Source organism: Hipposideros armiger, unplaced genomic scaffold (assembly GCF_001890085.2).
Source record: "Hipposideros armiger isolate ML-2016 unplaced genomic scaffold, ASM189008v1 scaffold_125, whole genome shotgun sequence".
Lineage (NCBI taxonomy): Eukaryota > Metazoa > Chordata > Mammalia > Chiroptera > Hipposideridae > Hipposideros > Hipposideros armiger.
The window spans coordinates 1,429,539-1,452,048 of NW_017731475.1; the positions used below are offsets into that span (position 1 = coordinate 1,429,539).

The following is a 22,510-nucleotide window of genomic DNA, read 5'->3' on the forward strand; positions in this document are numbered from 1 at the left end:
CTGCTGGCTACACACAGTAGCCCATGGCAACCCACTGCCACAGGGGCTACAGCCTACGCCATCGCCAGCGACTCCCGGCAGCCCAGCTCCAGGTTGAGCTGTTGTTCAGCATCTTAGCTGTGGAGGGCAGTGTCACTGGCCCTCATATGTGAGATCCGAACCGGGGCCCTCTGGTGTCCCAAGCCAGTTCTTAACCATCGCGCCACTCTGCCAGCCCAATATACTCTTCAAATACTAAAAAATACAAGAAACATAGCAGAAATCTCCCTGATTCAATAATCTTTTTTGGCCTTACTCATGAATCAAGTCTTACTATCCTAAAGGTTTACTTCTAACAGAGAATTCCCAAGAGGTAATTTCTTATCTGAAATATGTTTTTTTCTTTTTTATAGATCATTTGCTATTGTATCTACTCATTTGAGGATGGCTTTTAGCTTCTTTCTTTTACATATGTCTTGCTTTTCTCTCATATATTTCACTTCAACAGACTCAGGTTATTATACTCCAGTCTAATGCCCAGATGTATTCTATTCCTTTTTTTGATCAAAGCCACATTGCCAACAAATATTAACTAATATTGCATCATCTACTTTTCAGCACGTACATGTTTACTTTCTAGATTCTTTATTTCTAACTTAAATTTAACCAGAATAATACCACTTTTGGTTCATGTTGTTATTATTTTAATGATTCTCATTCCTCCTTTTATATCCATTTGTATTTCATTATGAATTATGTACAGTGGACCCTTGAACAGTACAGCTTTGAGCTGTGTGGGTCAACTTATATGTGGATATTTAAAAAATAAATATATACAGTACTATACATGTATTTTTTATGATTATCTTAATAATTTTTCTTTTCTCTAGCTGATCTTATTGTAAAAGTACAGTGTATAATACAGATAACATACAAAAGACTGTATTTTGCTGTATATAATGTGATGTTATGTATAATGCTCATGCACATTTTTGGCCCACTTTTTCAGGGAAAAAAATCTTTGGTTTTAATTTTTTAATTCAAATTTTTGTTTACATTTAAGTCTGTTTTTTGTATTATAGAGGAATTTTAGCATTTATTTTTTTAACATGTTATGGTACAAGGAATTTTATGTAACAAATAACTACAAAACACAAGAACAGATACAAGGTACAAGAAATTTTATATACTGGTAACAAATTTACGATATTTACGCATCATAGAAGGCCAAGAACTCTTCCTCATTGTAAGTTCGTCATAAATTCAACAAAATTGATTATTATATAAGGTATTATTTTGCATATGGATATCATTATTGATTTCTAGCATTATACTTTTAACTCATAAGCATAAATTAAAGAATTAAAAACATTTATATAGATACAGAATTAGCACTACCCATTATTGTGCATCCTTATTTTTTCTTCACAAATTTGGGTAATAAAGTGTGCATTATACACAGCAAAATACAGTATGTGTTAATGAACTGTTTATGTTCTAAGTAAGGAGTCTGGTCAACAGTAGGCTATTAGTGGTTAAACTTTGGGGGATTCAAAATTTATATGTAGATTTTTTTACTTCTTGGTGGGGGATCAGTGTCCCTAATCCCCATGTTGTTTAAGGGTCAACTGTAGTCAGTTTTTGACAGAAATTACTCAAAATTTTATGGGTTTTTAAAATGTATTAGACTACAGAACTTGGCTCAGCCAGGGTCTCAACAGTTAAAGAATCACCTAGATCAGGGGTTGGCAAACTGCAGCTCACGAACCACATGCAGCTCTTTGGATACATTTCATCTCAAAAGTTTGCTGACCCCTGGAAGAGTCAATCCTGTCCCTCACAACAATTTAAAAATTACTCGAGAGCCATAAATCTATTTTTACATAATCACCATTATGTGAATAATATCCTTTAAAAAATTTATAAATGAAACTATGATAGTTTTATTTTCATTTTCAATTTTACTTCAGAGTCACAGTTCATGAGCCATAGTTTGCTGACCCCTGGCGGCTCTTCCTTCTCAAAAGTTTGCCGACCCCTGTCCTAGATGGTAGTATGTGTAGGGTTAAGGGCGTTAATAAAAAAGGATGTTGAGGTATATGTGGAAACTAACCACTGTGAGATTGGATTACAGGGCAAGGGGAGGAAATGCTAGTACCCGAGCCCAGTGAGAGCTGGAGCTGCAACTGTGGAGGGATGCAGCTACTGTTAAGAGTATTGAGGCTTGGAGAGAGTAAGGAAGAAATACCCCAACTTTTCACCCTTCCTGGTTTTTGATCTTCTGATCATACGTCTAAATGTTTTCAAACAGAAGACAGCTGGTGAGCGAGAAGAGGTGATTTAGTTCATTGCAGTTAGCCTCCCAAGTCAGAGAGCAGGAAGGAGGAAGATCTGGGATGGTGGCAAATAACATATAAACAGCATGGTAGCACACTTAAGATAGGACCGAATTAAAATAGCATGAACAAGGTAGGAAGTGATGGTGTCACTGTGCTCCACAAAAGAAAATTAGTTTGCTTGACAGAATGCTTTTAGTTTATAGGTTGTAGATGAAACTGAGGGTATTTCTATATTTACCCAATGATTGACTGTTGTTATCTCTCCAATGCATTAGTCACTAAAGGAGGGATAAATTGGGACATGTCCAGTGATTTCTTGTTTCGTATTCTCTCCCTTGTGATTGGGAGAGTGTTCTGTCTAAAGGTTCCTCACATAGACCCTTGATGGAGAGAGGAAATGTGTAGGCAAAGCATAAAAGGCTAATTAGGTCATGACACTGGGTTGAATCTCTTTATATGCCAGTAGGTTCTGTTTTATTTCATGGTCATAGACTGAACTACAGTTAGCAACCTTAAAATTGTGTGCTTTAAAAACAAACAAACAAACATATGAGGCTTGAGAGTATATGCCAGTGAAAATTCACCACCACTGGTAGGAATCTCTTGGAGGAGGGAGAAGAGGTTATAGTCAGAGCTTTTTATTCTTAGTTTTCATGGACTTCATTGTGTTCATAGCTATTCCATGAGTTCTAGTCTTCAGGCAGTTTTATACATGTGAGATATTTTTTATAAGTTTCAGTTGGTGACAAATACAATGATTCAACAACTAAAGAAGTATTTTAGAGACTCATGCTAGAATAGTATGAGTAGAACATGATCAGGCCATATCCTCCGTTTGAGAACTTTTAAAAGTATCATGCCTAAGTCCCATCCTCAGACCAATTCAGTTAGAATCTCTGGGGTGTGGGGTCTGGGCATTGGTGTTTTTAAAAACTTTCCATGGGAGGTTCCTTAAAAACTTAAAAATTGAACTAATTATGACCCAGCAATTCCACTCCTGGGTATTTATCCAGAAATCCAAAACACTAATTTGAAAAAGGTATTTGTACCCCTGTGTTCGTTATAGCACTATTTACAATAGCCAAGATATGGAAGCAGCCCAACTGCCCATCAATAGACAATTAGATAAAGAAAATGTGTTACGTATGTACAATGGAATATTACTCGGCCATGAAAAGAATGAAATCTTACCATTTGCAACAATATGGATGAACCTAGAGAGTATTATACTAAATGAAATAAGTCAGACTGAGAAAGACAAATACCATATGCGTATGACCTCACTTATATGTGGAATCTAAAGAATAGTATAAAGGAACAAGGAAAACAGACAGAGACTCATAGATACAGAGAATGAACTGATGGTTGCCAGAATAATATTGAATATCAACTGCAACTGAAAAAAAATAATTTAAAAAAAAAGAAAAAGCTTCCATGGGAACATTTGAGATCTTGCTTGCAAATATCAGCAGTTTGGCTCAAATAAATGCTTATAACAATTAAAAAAAATAAAAAAACAAAAACCAAAAACTTCCATGTGATTTTAATGCTTTTTAGGGTAGAGAATGAGTGTTCTTTTTTATTTTTATTTTTTATTTTTCACCCAGAATATATTTTATGAATTTCTTCCATGTATATGGCACTTTTTGTTTTCTGGTTACTCATAACCCAGCATAGATGAAAATATATAAGCTCCCACCAAATGTCGTGGTAATTTTACCTATTAGCATCACCACTAAACTTTTTTACAGAGACTAATCTGCATAGGATTAAATAATTAACATTTTCAAGGATTGTGTTTCTGTCTACTTTTCTATTCCTGAATTTAAACTTTATTATAAGATTAGTACTGCATTAGAAAAAGTCTTGAGGAAGAGAAAATTGTATTTTGTAAGTGTGATGCCATTTCACAGCGGTTGCTATTTGTTCAAGGCAACCAGACCACATTTTGAAGTGGTGGCATTTCTTATCAAAACAAAAGATCTTAATTAATTAAATGCTTTCAGAATGATGAATAAAATTGCTAATTGCTCTTTTCTGCTGTGGGCAATGTGCTTATACCTTTGACCACAAATTACAGATATTAGTAACTTCTATGTATTTAAAGTTTTTAAGCTAAGACAGAGGAAAAGGATGCACCTAAAGCAAGAGAAACAATAATTTCTTCTAGAAATTCACTTTGTTTGGGATCTGTTAAATATGTAATCTCATCTATCCTCACTTTCCAGGTGACAAGAGGTACATGGTTTCCCCCTAGATTTTGCAACTATTGTAGTAAGTGGTTGAACTGGGATTTGATTACAGATCTGTTTGATTGTAGAGCCCATGTCCTCCTGCCTCTCAATATTGCATTGTCTCCTTGTCCCTAGAAAATCTGGGAATTTAGATAAATAAGTGGCATTTAAAATCATTTTTATATGTTTCTTTTTATCTATGATATGATTTAGCCTTTTTTTCCCCTCCAGGATAATACCCTTCATGTTGAATGGCCCTCAGCAGATGAATCCACCACCAGCAGTATTTCACCACTTGATTTCAGCTCTGGTCCTCTCTCAGCCACTGGCAGGGAACTGTGGTCAGAAAGCCCTTTGGGTGATTTAGGGTCTACACTCAAATTAGCCTTTCCCTCGAAGGTGGGCCTCAGTTCTTCCCCAGAGATTGTAGAGGTTAGCAGTTTGACTCTTCATCCTGTCACCCCAGCAGTGCTTCATACTGGCTTGCCTGTGGCTTCTGAGGAAAGGAATTCTGAATCTCACTTATTAGAAGATGGTAAGGAATTCTGCTCACTTTTCATACTTCTTTACTTTACTGTATTAGATGACAAGAGTTTTGAGGAAAGAAGAGATTAGAGTTAATAGAAAAAGAATGGTAGCATCCATTAGGAGGAAATGTCTTGGGAAAGTTGTGTGAGAAAGGGAACAACCTGATTTAATTGGTTGGAATGGAGAATCCAAATAAGTAAATAATAGAAAATGAACTTGGTGGGCTGGAGTGGAGATCAACTAATAGATATTTTGAAGGTCCTATTAAAAATACATAATTAGATTACTATTAAAGAACTACTTTACTTATTTGAATATTGGAGTGGTAAACAAACAGCTTCAAAGAAGATTATTCCAGTAGCTTTTAATAGGATTAATTATGGGGGCCAAGTAAACAGATTTTTAGCTTGCATTAGGCTTCAGAAGGGAAGACCCTGAACTAAGGCAGCTACAGCAGAGATTAAGAAATGAAAATCAAGTAAATGATTTAGATATTGTAGAGGAATGGAAAAATCAATGTGACTCAAACATGGAATATACATGTGAAAGTGGAAGATGAACAAAGATATAAATAATGATTCCAGGATTTTGAACATTAGGTGAACCTGAAGGATGATGGACAATAAACATAACAAGGAAATGGAAATTCAAAGACAAAATTTCCTAGGGAATTTTCTCCCTAACTTTACACTAGATTCAGTCTTTGTTGTCAATAGGGTTACCACCAGTTTTCATGGAGTAAAAAAAAAAAAAAAATTCAAATGTTTGAAGATAAATTATTTCAATAGCCGATATCTTATTTCAGGGAAAGGGGGTATGTTCATGAGCGATTGTACTACATCACAAAAACATAATTATATCATCTTGTTGTTTTCTGGATACAGTAAAGTAAAAGTCAGCAACTGTCCTTAATCTAATGGGAAAGAAAACAGGTAGCTTGTTTTATTAGGAGGACTAGGAATATATTTTGGTAACTCTGCAGATTAATTAATGGAAAACTTTATTTTTAGGATTAACCAAAGTTGAAGGGTCAGAAGATTTTCTTTCAGTTGATCCATTGCCTTCAAGTCCATTCACTAATCTTGTGCCAAAAGAAACAATACCATCCATGGAAGACTCTGGGGTTTCTTTGACATCCTCCCCATATCTGGTCTCCTCTGTCACATTAGATCTTCTTGCTAAAGAAATAACTACACGTTTTGGCATGGACTCTTTGGCCTCCAAAGTCAAAGGCCAATTAGAAGTGAGCACTTTGATGTCAGACACATCCATGGAAAAAGAGTTCATATTTGAGAGTGGCTTAGGTTCAGGGGCTGGGCGAAAGGTGAGTCTGATTACTTGGCCATGGAGCGAGACTTCATTAGAGAAGAGCACTGAACCACTGTCCAAGTCATGGCTTGAAGATGAGGATTCACTTTTGCCAACTGAGGGTGTTGATGATAAACTGGTTACAGATGACAAAATGGATTCCACAGATGAAAGTATGGAGTCCTCAAAATATGGGCATTTTGAGAGATCCACAAACTTTGCAGAGGAAGAGCCCCTTGGTGGATCTACTGTGCCCATCTTTGCAGAGACCACAACTCAATCTGTATCTCTCATTCTCTCCAAGCACACCTCAGAGGCTCCTGACATTGATTATTACTCAGTTACCAAATCACCTCCTCTACTGACAGCTATAGTAATCTCTGCTCTTACTGATAAACCCGATCAAGTAGAACACTTTCTAAAGGAGGATATGGAACAAACTACAGAGTCATCCAATCGTGAATGGTTCAACAGCAAGATTTCAGTAGTGAAGCCAGATATGCAACCTTTGTGGACCATATTGCCAGAATCAGAAGTAGTTCGGGCAAAAACTTCTTCCCTAGGGAAATTGTCCAGAGACATGTTGACAAGTACACCGGAGAGTATTGACAAGCTCTGGTTGAAAGCTTCCATGACACAGTCTACCAAATTGCCTCTAACCACAAGCCCCACCCTGCTGGAGGATGAAGTAATTATGGGCGTTCAGGATATTTCATTAGAGCTAGACCGAATAGGCACAGTTTACTATCAGCCTGAGCTAATCCCAGAAGAAAGTGGCAAGGTTGGTAGTTATGTGGAAATGTCTACAAATGTCCATTCCACAGAGATGGCTATTGCGGCTAGGCCCACAAAAAGAGGTGACTCAAATCAGACACAGGCTGCAGGAGCTTTGCTGGTTTTCTTTAGCCTCCGAGTGACTAACATGATGTTTTCAGAAGATTTGTTTAATAAAAACTCTGTGGAGTATAAAGCCCTGGAGCAGAGATTTTTAGAATTGGTAAGCACAAGAAATGAAATATGGGCATTAGTGAGAATTCATGTATGAACCACCCCTTTTTCCCCTCAACACATAAGGTCTGAACCAAGGAAAGCGTGAGTTTCCTGTGGACACTCATTTTTTATCATCTACAAAATAGCATCATGGCCTAGGGTTGGTAGGAAAACAATAAGACAGATTGATGCAAGAAACAGAAAACATAAATGTGGCGTGAGGGTGATGGGACAACTTAGATACTGAAGATTGTGTTTCATGATTTCTAGGACTTAAACAAGTTTAAGGTTTTGTTTTTTCCCCCCATGTTTTATTATATGACCAGTGTTTTGTGGGTACCCATGATGCCTTCACTGTTGTGATCCTTTAGTGAAACAGAGAGAATAAACTCTCTGGTGTCTAAAACTGCCTGTGAGTTGCATGGGCTTCCTAAATATCACTATGAAAATCTCATGAATCTCAAATTATTCACAGTTTATACTTTTGTTGGTGAATTATTTAAATAATGTAAATAGCATACAATTTGGAAACGGGGGAGAGGTTCATCCTTGTTTATTTATTGAAGTTTTAAAAATATTTGATATGTGTTGAACAAAATGCAAAACCTTGTCAATAAACTGACGACTTTTCTTATATTGTAGCTGGTTCCCTATCTCCAGTCAAATCTCACAGGGTTCCAGAATTTAGAAATTCTGAACTTCAGAAATGGCAGTATTGTGGTGAACAGCAGAATGAAGTTTGCCAAGGCTGTGCCTCCTGATGTCAACAATGCTGTCTACATGGTTCTGGAAGACTTTTGCACCACGGCCTACCAAACCATGAACTTGGATATTGATAAATACTCCCTTGATGTCGAATCAGGTAATGATATTGATTCCCGTGGTGGTTTTTTAGTGGAATCCAGTGATTATTCTCATGTATTCTATCCTAAGTCAAGGTTAATTCAATAGTAGATGAAAGAGTAGTATGTCAGGCAAATTTTCCACATCTTGATAATTAGTAAAATATCTCTTCCAAGGACATCAATATCATTCTCTTTTCAAAAGGGTTGTGCACACGTTATCTTTACTTGTTTACCTCCCGTTCCCTTTTCTACCTACTCTATCTGGTTCTCTCTTTTACTTATCCACTGAATCTCTTTGTTCTTGCTATATCTCTGTGTTGCCAAGCCCAGTAGATTTGGACTCTCTTCCCTTCTATATTAATTTCCTAAGTTGTTTTATTCATTTCCATTATTGTAAATCTAATGTAGATGTCAATAACTCTCCACATTTTTATATGCAGATCAGATTTATCTTCTGAGATCCAGAATCAATATCTAACTACATACTTGATGACCTCAGCTTGGATGTATTCTATGTATATCAAACTTAAGATGTGAAGACGGAGCTCTTGTTTTCTGTATCTCCCTACCTTCCAGCTAAATCTATTCCTCTCAGCTTCATCACCTTGATAAATAGGAGCTGTGTCCACTCAGCTACTTAAGCCAGAAACCTGGGAAGTCATTCTGATATCTGTTTCCATCACCCCCAACTTTTAGTCATTCACCAAACTTAAACTGATTTTGAATTCTAAATATATCTCAAATCTATATACTCCTCTCTGTCTCCACTGCCACTACTCTAGGCCAAACACTGTCATCTCCCATGTGGACCAGTTTCCCCACTACCCCTCTTGTTCCTTTCCCTTAGCCATTCTCCACACAGCAGCCAGGGGGCTCTTTCTTACACATCAATCATATTATTTCACTTTCCTGCTTGAAATACTTCCGTGGCTGCCTGGTTCAGTAGCCACAAGGCCTGGTCTCTATCTTCCCCAATATCATCCAATGAAACTAACTTCCTTGCTCACTAAGTCAAACTAGCTCGTTTTTAGTTCCTTGGTTTAAAAAAACTTTTCTTGCCTTAAATTCTTTGCACAAGCTATCTCCTTTGTCTGAAACTCTTCTACTCTTGGCTGACTTCTGCTTACCCTTCATGCTTCAGTTCAAATGTCTCTTCCTTAAGACTTTCACTGACTCATCCATAATCTAGATTGGGTCTCTCCTATTAGTTTTTCTTGTAACAATATATTCTTTTCCTGCTACAGAGTTTATAACTATTGTAATAATGCTAATTTATGCACATAGCTGCTTAATGGTTATTATCCCCACTTGAGCTATTACAAGGAATAAGACTATATCTGTTTATTAACCACAATGTCTTGCATATAGAAGGTACTCACAAATACTGTGAATGAATGAAATGAACCATAGATTTTATTTAGAAAACTTGGATGCAGAAAATACTGTTGAATCTTCAGACTTTGTTCTTTTTTTACCTTCCACATACCAGAGGACAGTGGTCTTGAGTAGTGGTAAAGAAGTAATGTCTGGGTTTGTATTTATCCAATGCCTTTTACTCTCAAAACTGTTTGAATGTCAGCACTATTCTTTTTCTTTTTAAAAAATTTTTTTATTGGGTAACATTGTGTTTTTTCCAGGATCTATCAACTCCAAGTCCAGTCGCTGTTTTCAATTTAGTTGTGGGGGGACACAGCCCACGATCCCATGGGGAATCGAACTGGCAACCTTGTTGTTAAGAGCACATGCTTTAACCAACTGAGCCAGCCAGCTGCCCACTGGCAGCTCAGCTCAGGTCGTTGTCTTCAGTCTAGTTTCAGAGGGTGCAGCTCACTGGCCCATGTGAGAATCAAGCCAGCAACCTTGTTGTTCAGAGCACATACTCTAACCAACTGAGCCACCCGGCCACCCCAGCCCTATTTTTAATTGAGAATGAAGCAAACATTCTTTCCTTTGAAATCCTGGAAGGACCATTATTCACTGAAATGAGGAAAATGATTTAACTAATGCCCCCAATATCCAAATCTCTTGCCATTTGAGTTCTCTAAGGCCAGCTGCACATTCTTCATGTGGTATAGTGGAAGACGCAATTAATTGTAATTTAGAAGGCCTGATTTCTTGCCTGTGCTCTGCCTTTTATCATTTGCATGACCCTAGATGAGCTATTTTATCTCTGAGCCTTAGTTTGTCATATATGAAATGAGGATAATATTACCTGGCCTATGAATTTCATGGGGTTAGTCTAAGGATTAAACAAATAGCATTTTTGAAGGCATTTGACTAGCCATACCAATGATTTATAAAACCAAATGCCATGTTCCTCTGGCCACTCTGGCTTTCTTTTCAGACCCTCTTCATTCTCATTTTTCTGTACCCATCAATCCCTTTTTTGGACTGCCCTTGGAAAACCAAAATTCATTCTACCATTTCGATCCCTGTCTCCTATTCTAGCCTTAGCTCCAGGTCTACCTTTGTTTTCCCATGTATTATAGAAGTCATTTAGGCACTCTTAAAAAAAAGGCCTCTATTCTGGCCATTCACCTTTAACCTTCACAAAGGACTGGAAAATGACTTTAAAGCTACACTTTTATTTACATGATTAAAATATTAGTCTTGGTCTCTTCCCTTGGTCTGGAAACATCTCTTTCCTCTTATAGACCCTATTTTCCTTCCACAGACACTCACCCACAGCTATAGAATGCTCACAATGTTTTAGAATTTGTAAATAGAATTTTCCTTCTACCTGTATAGTTTTAGTTAAAGGCATCCAGATTAAAATATTATTTTATCTCAGGAATTGCTAGAGACAGGATTGACTTGTATCTTGCCTAACTTGTTTTCACAAAAAGTCTTGAACTTCCATCAACAAAGGGAGCCATGCAATATGATGCTTCTCACTTCCTTTATACTCTCCTATTTCTTGCTGCTTGTCCAGGATTAGGTTATTTTCTGATAACAACATCACAAAATGAATATGAGGATAAGGCTGTGAGGACTCAGGAAATACAGAGTGGAATCCTGCTGTATCATCTGCTTGTAGAAACTGCCCCTCTGCCATCACATTTGTGTGCTCTCCTTATCACATGAGCACCTTATCAGTGGTCCCTGTGTTAGTTTCCTAGGGCAGCTGGAACAAAGGACCACAAACTGGGTGGTTTATAGCAACAGAAATTTATTTTCGCATAGGCTAGAACCCCAAAATCCAAAATCAAGGTTTTGGCAGGGCCATGTTCTCTCTGAAGTCTGTAGGAAAGAATCCTAGGATGAATCAGAATTTTTAAATGGTATTTATAGTGATGGTGTATCATATTTTAGTGGTTCAGGAAAGGGGTTTTCCCATGGCACTTTGGAGGGGGGAGCCTTAGTGAAGGAACTTCATGTACCCCAACTCCTGTGTTTTGCCTTTCCTTGCATCCTTCTCTGGTTTGTTCAATGTTTTAGGTGATCAAGCCGACCCATGCAAGTTCCAGGCATGCAATGAATTTTCCGAGTGTTTGGTCAGTCCCTGGAGTGGAGAAGCAGAGTGCAGATGCCACCCTGGGTACCTGAGTGTGGAAGAACTGCCCTGTCAGAGTCTCTGTGACCTACAGCCTGACTTCTGCTTGAATGATGGAAAGTGTGACATTATGCCCGGACATGGGGCCATTTGTAGGTATGGTGTAGTTAGGGGTTTTGGCTTCACAAAGTAATAGATACTTCCTCTGAAGAAAAGGGGTATACACCTATAATTGTAGGATAAACACTGCAGTATTTGTTATAGAAGCTATAGCTGGGCAATAGATTGGTGCCATCTAGTTCTCAAGTGAAGACTGAATCATTTAAAAGGTCTGAATCATACCCAGTTTACATGGTTATTTTATTTTATGCTTTTATGTTGCTGTAAGAAAAACATTGTCCAGTGTCCTACTGAGAGTACTTGGAGTAGTTGGAGATCTCTGTGTTGTGGTTCTTAGTGGTGATGGTAATGCAATTGGTGCTTAAATTAGATTTAGGCATACGTTCAACACTTTGTACTATATCTGAGAGTGAAAACAAAGGAGTTTTAGTCTATTTGGATTATGTTCTTAATGGCTTTGGGCTGCTGTTGGGTATTCAAAGATAAAGAAAAGCAAGTATTTAAAATCTTCCAAGTTATGACAAATATATTTTAAGTACCCATGATCCATTTTTTTTTAAAGGTAGAACCAAAGAAAATGCAGCAGTCATATGGGCAGATTCAGGTAGCCTGACCATCCTTCCCTGCCCACTCCCCTTAAACAAAGCAGAGCAAGTCAGCCTCCCAACTACATACAACCATAGTCACATGGTATAGAAGCAGAGAATGCTGAAGATAAGCCAGGGAAACACAAACAAGAGGACACTTCGTGAATGTGAGAAAGGTCAAATGTTGGCATAGATGCCAAAAACAGAAGAAATAGGTAGAGATGATCCCGCATCTATATGTGAAAAAATGTAATGTTTAGCTAGGAAACTAAGAGGAAAAGTAGTATTGAAAGTTCAGAGCAATTAATATTATTTGGAAAAGCAGTGATTTCCCTGCTTCTCTGGGAATGGAAGACATTTTTGCTCAAGTTTGTTTGAGCACTGGGGTTTGAGGATCTCTGCAGCGCGGTGAAAAGACCTGTGGAGTCTGGAGACCTGGCTTCTAGGCCCAGCTCTGTTGCTGAGTAATCATGTGATCTCACACTGGTCACTTTCCTTCTGGGCCCATTTTTTGTTATCTATAACTAAGATAGTTGACTAGAATACTTCCTTTAAGTCTAGTCAGTCTTTCATTCTGCCATTTGCAAATAGTCATTGAGGACCTGCTGGGTCTGTGCCAGGCATTCTGCACAGCCTTAAATTGTACGATCATTTAACCTGTGTATTCACCTCTTTACTGCAGTTTCATGTGGTCAGCATTTATTGATTGTTTTCTCTATCTTTCTCCAGTCCTGCCAAAGGCTCTGCTGTTAATGGTTGTCCTCAGCAGAGTGATTCCATTTTTGGACTTGCTCACTTCTCATTCCAGATGCCGGGTGGGTGAGAACTGGTGGTACCGCGGTGAGCACTGTGAGGAGCTTGTGTCCGAGCCCTTGGTGATAGGCGTCACCATCGCCTCTGTGCTGGGACTGCTTTTCATCTCTTCTGCTGTCATCTTCTTCCTTGTCAAGACTCTTCAAGCTCAGAATGTTAGGAGAGAAAGAAAGAGGCCCTTTGGGTAAATAAAGAAAATTGCTCTCTGATGGAATCAAATGTTTCCTTTATTCATTCATTTTGTACTTACTATGCACCAAATATTGGACAGGGATGAAGGTTGAGGGGAGAAAGCTATAAAGTTGAATGAAAACATAGTTCCTGTCCTTGAAGGTTGTCCAATTGGAAACAAACATAAGCAGCAGTATGACTAAGATGTGAAGGGGCCTTGATGAGGGATGCATTTGTTTCACCTGGGGATGAGAGTCTTAGAAGTTTGAATGATGGTTATCTTAGCTGGACAGCAAAGTAGTTGTTTGATGCGGTGGGTGGGACGCTTGCCAGCTATTGAGCATTAATGAATGAGCATTAGCCAAGTCAGGGATGCAAGCATGAATCTCAAGGCATCATTGACTGTGACCAGAAAGCCTGTTTCAAGGTGGTGGGGTGATTGAGAAGATGATGGAAAGGAGGTGAGGCCCTTGTGTGAGGATCAGATCTGTACGTTTGTTCCCCTTTGATTCATTCCGGTGGTGATTAGTCAGATCTGACAAGAAATGAAACTTAGTTCTCTCTTTAGTTAAGCATAGCTTTATCAGTGGAGAAAATAAAACCTGTTCTACTTGCTAGAATAGCAATCCAAGGACCTTTTAGGTTATTATGTGCTCAGAATCCCTGGTAGTACTTTGCTTCTGTGTTTCTGGAGTCTATAAGAGCTACTGCTTCCGGTCTAGGTTACCTTTCCCTTGCCTTTGGCTTCCTAAGGGGGCCCTCTACTCCTCGGTTCCTAGGGCATATACTTCCATCATTGTTCTTATGCTTTTTATTGAGTCTGACTTTTCATTAGCCTCTAATCTCATTCTGGAGAGGGATTCCAACAAATTCTTTGTATCATCAGCGTCTAGAATAGTCTTAGGCACATAATCAATGCTCAGTAAATATTTGTGGATCTGAATTGAATTTAATTAAGGCCCAGTACCCCAATATTTATATTTCTGTCAGATTCCCTGTGTGGTTACACACTGAGTTTTGATTTGTCTACTCTGGGAATGATGGAGGCTTATGCATTTCATGAAATACTATCCACTGGCAGGCATATTTCCCCATCAACATTTATTGAGTGCCAGGCACTGGGAGACAAATAAAGATGAATGAGACATGGAACAATTCCACAGGGCACTTACCGTTTAGTTGAGGAGATAATAATAACACCTGATCAATAATTTTTGAGATTGACTTGGACATTTTTCGCAGTTATCTTCCCCCATTTGTGTCCAGTTCACCTCTTTTTCTTTCTTAAAAGAAATCTTGCTCCAGGTCCATAGTCTTCCAAGTAGCTGAGCATCTGAAGAAGAACCTGAATCAACCATACGTTTCTTTCTGTGGCTCTAGCAGGCAGTCTGACAGCCTCTCATCCATTGAGGATGCTGTGAAGTACAATCCCACATATGAAAGCCATGTCGCCGGACTCGAGCAATATGAAGGACCCTATCCTCAGCATCCCTTCTGCAGCTCTGCAGGTGGAGAAGTGATTGGTGGTCTGAGCAGGGAAGAAATCAGACAAATGTATGAGAATAGTGGGCTTTCCAGAAAGGTAGGAAACTTTGCTTTTCTGCTGCTGCTGCTGCCGCAGCCCCTGGTGTGTGCATGAGTGTCTGCGTGCGTGCCTGTGTGTGTACATGGGCTTCAAGGGAAGATGAGAAGTATTCTGTGATTAGTTTTTACCTCGTAATACCTCTCAGTTGATGTGGCATGCAGAGGGTATACGAATCTGAGCTGTATCTTATTCCCTTGCAAGTGGTTTCTTTTTTCTATTATTAGCAAATGCTCTCTCCCTCTCTTCCTTACAAATATATGCCTAAGTTATTCAGAAAAGTTCATTTTGTATACAAACCTTCCATTTCACCGAAAAGGCCATTCTTTCCTATAGCTGCTCCGTGGATAGCCCAGAAAGCCGCAATTCCTCATAAAAATTAGAACTTCTAAAAGGCTTTTGAGATTTTTCTAATTCAATGTATGGGCCTTTTTCTTTTCTTTGTTTTTTAAAGGAGATTCAAGAAAGAATGAGAATTTTGGAACTGTATGCCAATGATCCTGAGTTTGCAGCATTTGTGAGAGAACATCAAATGTAAGTGTTAGGAGCAGTACCCCCATTCAAGTTCTTAGCAGTTTGCCTTAGAACAAATGCTCTAGTGTGGGCACATAATTCCTGTCCATATAACATGGGTTCTGGTGATAACTGACATTTGCTGAAATCTCTACAGTTAGTACATTTCCATACAGATTACCTAATTTATTTCTCATAATGGCTTTATAAATTGAAAATTTTTTATTTAAGTTTTATAAACAAGGAAAGGAAGCCTCAGAAAGTGGAGGGGACTTACTCCAGGTCACAATGATAGCAAATGGCAGAGAAAATTTAAAACTAAGACACCGTGTTCTGGCCTTGAGCTTCCTGGACTATGTCATATTTTCTCTTTTACCCTAGATATCACCCAGGAGTTAATGCTATAAAATATTTTTCATAGATAGTTTCTATGAAAATCGTTTGAGTAGCTATACATCCTCACATTATTTTAACATACACTTCCTTTTCTATCTCTATAGATACTGTTTTTACTGTGCCTTGAATTACACAAATCTAATTAAACTGTTTCTCTTATTTCTGTCAAGTTCATCTAACATTTCATTCTATCTTTCCATTTGCTTTTCTCAGCGTGCATTTTGAGCAAGTATCTGTAGTTTATTTCCCTTTGCTCCCCAGGATCCATAACGATACTTAGGTTGCAAAAAAGACCCCCAAACAAACAAACAAACAAAAACAACAAAAACACACACACAAAGACTATCTTGTAAAGAGACCATTATGGGCATTAATTGAGTAGTGGGTGGAATTATAATTTGGTTTTGATATTTGGTCTTACTGTTGCCCTCACAAAGGTGCTTCCTCATGAGTGGGTTCCACACAGTCCAAATATCTTTACCTGGCTTTTAAAAGAGAAAAACCAGAGCATTCATGCATGCTTATACATAGAAGAAATTGATGAAGGGTCAGGATAATACCCATGGCCCTGATTGGAGCTTCTGCCCCTTTGCTCCAAATCCGTTTTCTCTGATGGGCAGCCCCTCATTCATGGTTCCTCTCTGATAGGAAGAGATGAATTGACACTTAGGAAATTGAGGAAGATACTTTTCTAATTCCACGTGCATTATGGAGAGTCCATTAAAAATCTCTGAACATCTGACTTGGCCCTGGGAGGTGCTGCCAACCTCGCCAGAGCAGTATTACCAGGAGTCTGCCTTTTAAACCAGGATGCCCACTCACCCTGGCATCTCCAGCCAGCAGATAGCCTCTGGCGCTCCGTTCCAGTGGTATCCAGTAGAAAGAACATAACTGACATTTTTGTCTCTCTCAAGACCTTTTATAAGCCCCTTAGACCCACCTGCCTAAATGTGTTTCCTGAGTTAAAAATGCATCTCATCTAGGCTAAGATATCCAAAGAAAGGGTTAAGGAGAGCCTAATTAGGGAGAGACAGATTGACTACATGTTCCAGTTTCTTCAAGTAAAATGTCTGGTGTTAAAATATACAAAACCAAAAACAAAAGAAAAGCCCCATGTAACATATAAGATTTAAACAAGAAGATCAGTAAAACAAAAGGAAGTCCACACAGACAATATAATTTTAACAGGGGTGCTCATTGAGGAAGACGGCATTGAAAATATGTTAGGCACATAATCTGTACAATATTTTCGATTTCACTGAGTCTCAGCATTTTCATCTACCAGTAGCCCAAGAAAATGTTGATCGACTTGATTTAGGATTCAGGTAAAAGCATTATGTGGTGTTTGTAGAGCAGAGTTATTTTTAAACTTAGCAAAGCACAGCAACAACTTTCCTGCAAAGAAAGAAAATAGAAAGTATTGGTGATTTTAGGAACATAGCTTGGCAATGTATTACAGCAGAAGTGCATTTCAGTACATTCTTCTTTTTTTCAATTAATTATGCTTTGTTTTTCATGGCAGGGAAGAGCTGTAATCAAAACTCTTATTTTGGAATTGATCAGAAGCCTAGAGAAGATGGAGATCACTTGTTACTTTTATCATATAATTAACCTGGATTTTGAACTCTGTTGGAAGAAGAATATTCTGTTAAAAAACATTAAATTTGGAAAAAAAATATTTTTTCCAGTTTAAAATTTCAGCATGTAATAAGAGATGTGACAATGTTTATACTTACAAAACATTTTTATACCTAAGCTGTATTTAAAGAAATTCAAAACTGTATGAGTTCTGGAAAGCATTCTACAAGAACACATCCGGGTCTGGGATTTGGGGGTGCATTGTGTCTCCAAGGGTGTCTCTTAATACCCATGCCTCAGATTTCCCAGGAGGAAGAGAAGGTGAATCTATTATAGGAGAAGGCAAGCTTAGGAAGTGACTATTTTGTAATGTGTTTGTTATTGTCAGATGGAATGAGAAGCCTTTGAAGTAGTTTTAATATAGTTTATAGTCAGATATCCATCTAAATAAAACTAAGTTTTTCTGGGGATCAAACTACTGAAGCAGAACCTTTGGCTTGAGTATAGAGTTAGGCTTGTACTTGATGCTTCTACCAGAGTTTTGTATTTCCTGAGCATATTTATCAAGATCATGTTATTGTTAAGTATGTCAGTATCTCTTTTTTTAAAGCTGTTAATATGTCTTCATATTTGCCAAAAACAATCTGGAACAGTTTGATTTCTTTCTGACCAGGGATAGAGTGACCATAAGATAAAATACTTGGTTCACTTTTTTTTTCCCCCTTAACTTGATAACTGCCGGTTTCATTCATTAAGAGGATACCAGGAACTAACTCTCTAGGCTGAGTACGTGCCACTGTAAAGCTATTGAAAGCCTTGAAGATATCCAGATATTTTGCAAAGTTATGTATGGGTAACAGCGTGTGTGTGTGTGTGTGTGTGTGTGTGTGTGTGTGTGTGTGAAGGCAGTTCCCTTATCTCAGTATTTCTTTTCATTCTCTACTCACAAAAAGGATTCTCTATAACTTCAGCATAGGTACAAGCCACTGTTGGGACCTTTTTTACTGGGCCCATTTGAAAGTTAATTGATAATTATCTTTAACACATGATAAACGTTACTGAAGTTTGTCACTACTAAATGCTTAAGTTAATTTGTAAAACTTCCAAAGATTTCTGTTTAGCTTCTAAACTTTTTCCCTAAGCTTATTGTTTTAGATGACAAAGAAAATTAGTTTGATCACACATTAACCCTAGAATGTGACCTTTTGAACATCTGCGTGCTGGCAGCATTCTAGGTGAACAGAAAGGGAGCTAGAGCAGGTGACCATGTGCGACACATAGGCGAAGCACAAACTGAGCTGAAGGAGAATTGATGTTTTCCAGCAGCCAGGCAGTGAAGTGGGGATTTAAGAATTCTGACCCGTCTCTGTCTCCGATTTTCTTGTGTATGACCTTTTCATGCAAGAGCAAGTCACTTAGTTCTATATGACTGCCTCCTCCACACCTATTAAATGGAAGAGTAAAGGAAGTTCTAAACTCAGAGAGAGACCTGGAGGCCTCAGTGCAGGAACCCCACCTTTGCTATAGCTGAACCACAGTGAGGAAGATCAGAGAATGCAGTTTCCACGCGGAAGATCCACTGATGCTCAAAGTAAAGGACCTGTCAGTATGACAGGACAAATTACCCAGAAAGAGCTTCTTCTTTTTAATTTAAGTATAGTTGATATACAATATTATATTATTAGTAATTATATTTCATGTGTACAATATAGTGATTTGACATATGTGTGATTCTTTATCGCGTAATCTCCCCACTAATTCTAGTAATCATTTGTCACTGTGCAAACATCAAAATATTATTGACTATATTCTGCTTGAGAGGGTATGATGTTAAGTGAAATAAGTCAGACAAAGTCAATACAGTATGGTTTCACTTATATGTGGAGTCTAACACAACAAAACGAATGAACCAACAAAACAAAACACAAACAGACTCATAGAAACAGAAAAAGCTTCTTTTTAAAAGAGCTTTCCCCAGGGTAATTAATGGCACATATAATAGTTATTTAAAAGTATTAGGCTAAACTTTCTTTTTAGGCTGTGTGATTGAGGAATGAAATATTCTGATTATTAGAACATTCTCATTGACCCAGCAATATAATATCCAATAAGACTATCACCTTATTTGAAAACAATAAAATGTAGTTAGCAATAAAAGTGCGTGGTAAATAACTCAGACTTATTTTTTTATTCACAAGGTGCTTTGGAGTCTTGTAGATATGTATAACCTTTATAACTGAGTGTACACATACGATCCTTATTTACAATGGTTCTGGATAAAGGGGAATTTATTTGATAAAGAGGACTCCATTTTCACCACGGCAATGTTTGAAGGGTATTTTTTCACAGTGTGTGCCCTGAAGTCCCACTTACTTTACATAATAAAACACGTGTTAGTTTTACCTGATTTTATTTCCACCTCTTCTTTCTTTTTCCTTCTGCAGTGTCTGGTCACTATGAATTGGCTGCTACCCACCCCCATTCCCTTTTTTAACACGTAGTGAATTGTAATGTAGATGAAAAACCCTGATTTAATATAACTTCTGACAAAAAGATGGAAACTGTGCAAATATTCTTTGTGGGCTCTAAAACTATGTTGGCTCAAATATGATACCTGATCTGATTATTCATTTGCATACTTGCTTCATAAGTTTTCCTTCCATTTCTTGATTTTTAGGCAGCTGGTATCTTTGTGTTGTTTCCGTGTTTTCAGTAATGGATATTTAGACTCTATCAGCCTGTGAATTGAATTTTCATTTTGAAGTGGGAAGAGAAGGCAACATATTTGTTCCATAAGGAAATAGCTGATTTAGGAAAATAACTAATCTTAACTAAATTGAGATGGTTTAGCCAAGAAAAATATGGGTCAAAAAAATTTTTTTTCCTAAAATGTTTTTAACAATTCCCAGTAGGAATGGGTGGGGCCAACTTTCCTCATTTACAATCCAGCTGCAATGAGTCATGGATTCTAGCTCATTCTATCCCCAAGTGTATAATAAATGAAGAAAAAAGATGTGCAAGTCACAATCCTCAAATCAATTGCATTGTGCTCTACTACAGATCCTGGCCGAAGATAGGAAGGTGGGAGGGTACCAGAAGGTAATTGATGATGTAAAGAATCTTCCTGGAAATTTCCTTGACTCATGTATTTTGTAAAACCTTACACTACTCTATGAGTTAATAAAACACAGGTTAAACCCCTCCCCTCAGCCACACAGTTTACAGCTACAGACTAGATTAAAGGACTCCTCATCTTGGCTTTTTTCCCCCTCACTTATATATATTTCTTTAGAGTAGAGATGAAAGGTACAAATAGGAAAAAAATTAACCATTATATCAGTGAATAAAAGTATGATTATTTATTTCAGAACTGTGATGTTTCTGAAGTGGTCATGTACATTCCGGGTGTTCAATATGGAGTATAGATAATGAAAGATTTTTCTTTTTTGTCTTGTTTATAATGACATTTTACCTAAAGTATGGATCAGATAAGTTCATGCTACTATACAGTTTTTTTAAATGCTCTAGTTTTAATGCCAATTAGAAATAAAAATTTAAGTCTTATGTATAAAAATTTTAGTCTTTTTCATATAAATAATTGTGCCATTTTTATTATCAATAAACTTCTCTTCCAAGAACCTCCCCTTTTTTAAATTTTTTGTCAATTAGAGGAAAACATTGTAAATCATAGCAACAGTTGAGTTGTAATTACCATTCAAAAATACAATGTGAGCATGGTGTGGAAATGAAAATCATTCTTTCATTAACCTTTTCAAATTTTTTATTTTATTTATTTGATTGTCAAAAAAAATTTAATTACAGTCAACATATGATATCATATTAGTTTCAGGTGTATAACAATGATTAGACATTTATATAACTTATGAAGCGATCACCTCTGTAAGTCTAGTACCCACCTTATAATATACATAGTTATTACCATATTATTGACTATATTCCCTATACTTTACATCCCATGACTATTTTGTAACTACCAATCTGTACTTTTTAACTCCTTTTTCACTCAACTCGCCAAGCTCCTTCCCATTTGGCTCTGATTAATCTCCATGTAGTGAGGATGTAGGGGAACTGGAGACAAATCTAGAGCCCAATTGTTGCCACAAATTTTGTTGATAGTTAATGATGCTGAGTCATTATTTAGCCTCTCTTGAACTTTACTCTTTTAAACTCTTAGAGGCTTTCTTTTTTTCCTCATCTGCTTAAGGCAGGGATGGAAAGAAACTGACGGAGTTGATTAAAGAAAGGTTAGAGGGGGTAGCTAGCACCAGCTGTCCTCTAATGAGAGAAGGAATTTGTGACTTTTCTAAAGAGAACAGAGGAGACATAAATATGTTAACAGCAATCTAAAGCAATCTTGCATGGAAAACGCAGGAGGAAAAGCAGCTACCACGTACCTAAGCATCAGCCTCAGAAACCTGTTTTCAGTTTTTTTCCTTCCTGCTTTTGGGTGAGATCTTGCTGGCAACAGGGCATGACAAAATCCTGTCAGTTTTAGAAAAGAGGAGGGTGGTCTTGATTTGACTCCAAAGACTATTATAAAAACACAAAGTGGGAGAAATGTGTCTAATTTTTTGATTGATTAATTAGTGACCTAGTTTTAGGAGAAACAGTGAGTAATAACACTGTTTTTAGTAAATCTGGTCAGGACAAGCCCTAGTCACTATTAGGTCATGTCCCCATGATGTGGATCCACTATCTAGGTCCTTCTGAATATGTGTCCCATCTGAGCTAGTCCTTGATGGGCTGCGCTCCATGAACTCACCTTTAAGTTACCTTCTCACCAAAACACACACACATTTTGTGTTCCGTTTTTAAAAGTATAAATGACTCTATGCTAATACAATAATAGTTGTTCAGAAATCATGCTTTTCTAAGTAACACCAACATGGTGTGTGGGCTGTCTGGAAATAATTCATTTTTCCAAACGAATAACTCTCATTGTTAATATTGCACACACCATGGCAGGTTTGAGGAAGAATGTGTATACTGTTGGCAGGTGAGCCTTTGAAGGAG

The 22,510-nt window shown here is 37.5% G+C and overlaps 1 protein-coding gene across 6 annotated transcripts in view; it reads left to right on the top strand.

Annotated features, from left to right (window-relative positions):
• Window positions 1-19,290, top strand: part of IMPG2 (interphotoreceptor matrix proteoglycan 2) — a 70,628-nt gene extending 51,338 nt beyond the window's left edge. For 5 of the 6 annotated variants that reach the window (XM_019648307.1, XM_019648309.1, XM_019648310.1 and 2 more), the window contains 8 exons: window positions 4,784-5,087; window positions 6,091-7,385; window positions 8,021-8,240; window positions 11,662-11,872; window positions 13,232-13,420; window positions 14,788-14,989; window positions 15,444-15,523; window positions 17,421-19,290. In XM_019648307.1, the coding sequence (XP_019503852.1) occupies window positions 4,784-5,087; window positions 6,091-7,385; window positions 8,021-8,240; window positions 11,662-11,872; window positions 13,232-13,420; window positions 14,788-14,989; window positions 15,444-15,523; window positions 17,421-17,433 (2,514 nt within the window). In that variant the 3' untranslated portion in view covers window positions 17,434-19,290. The remainder of the gene's footprint in view (window positions 1-4,783; window positions 5,088-6,090; window positions 7,386-8,020; window positions 8,241-11,661; window positions 11,873-13,231; window positions 13,421-14,787; window positions 14,990-15,443; window positions 15,524-17,420) is intronic. The other variant, XM_019648308.1, reaches the window with a different exon arrangement.
• Window positions 19,291-22,510: the final 3,220 nt, after the last annotated feature.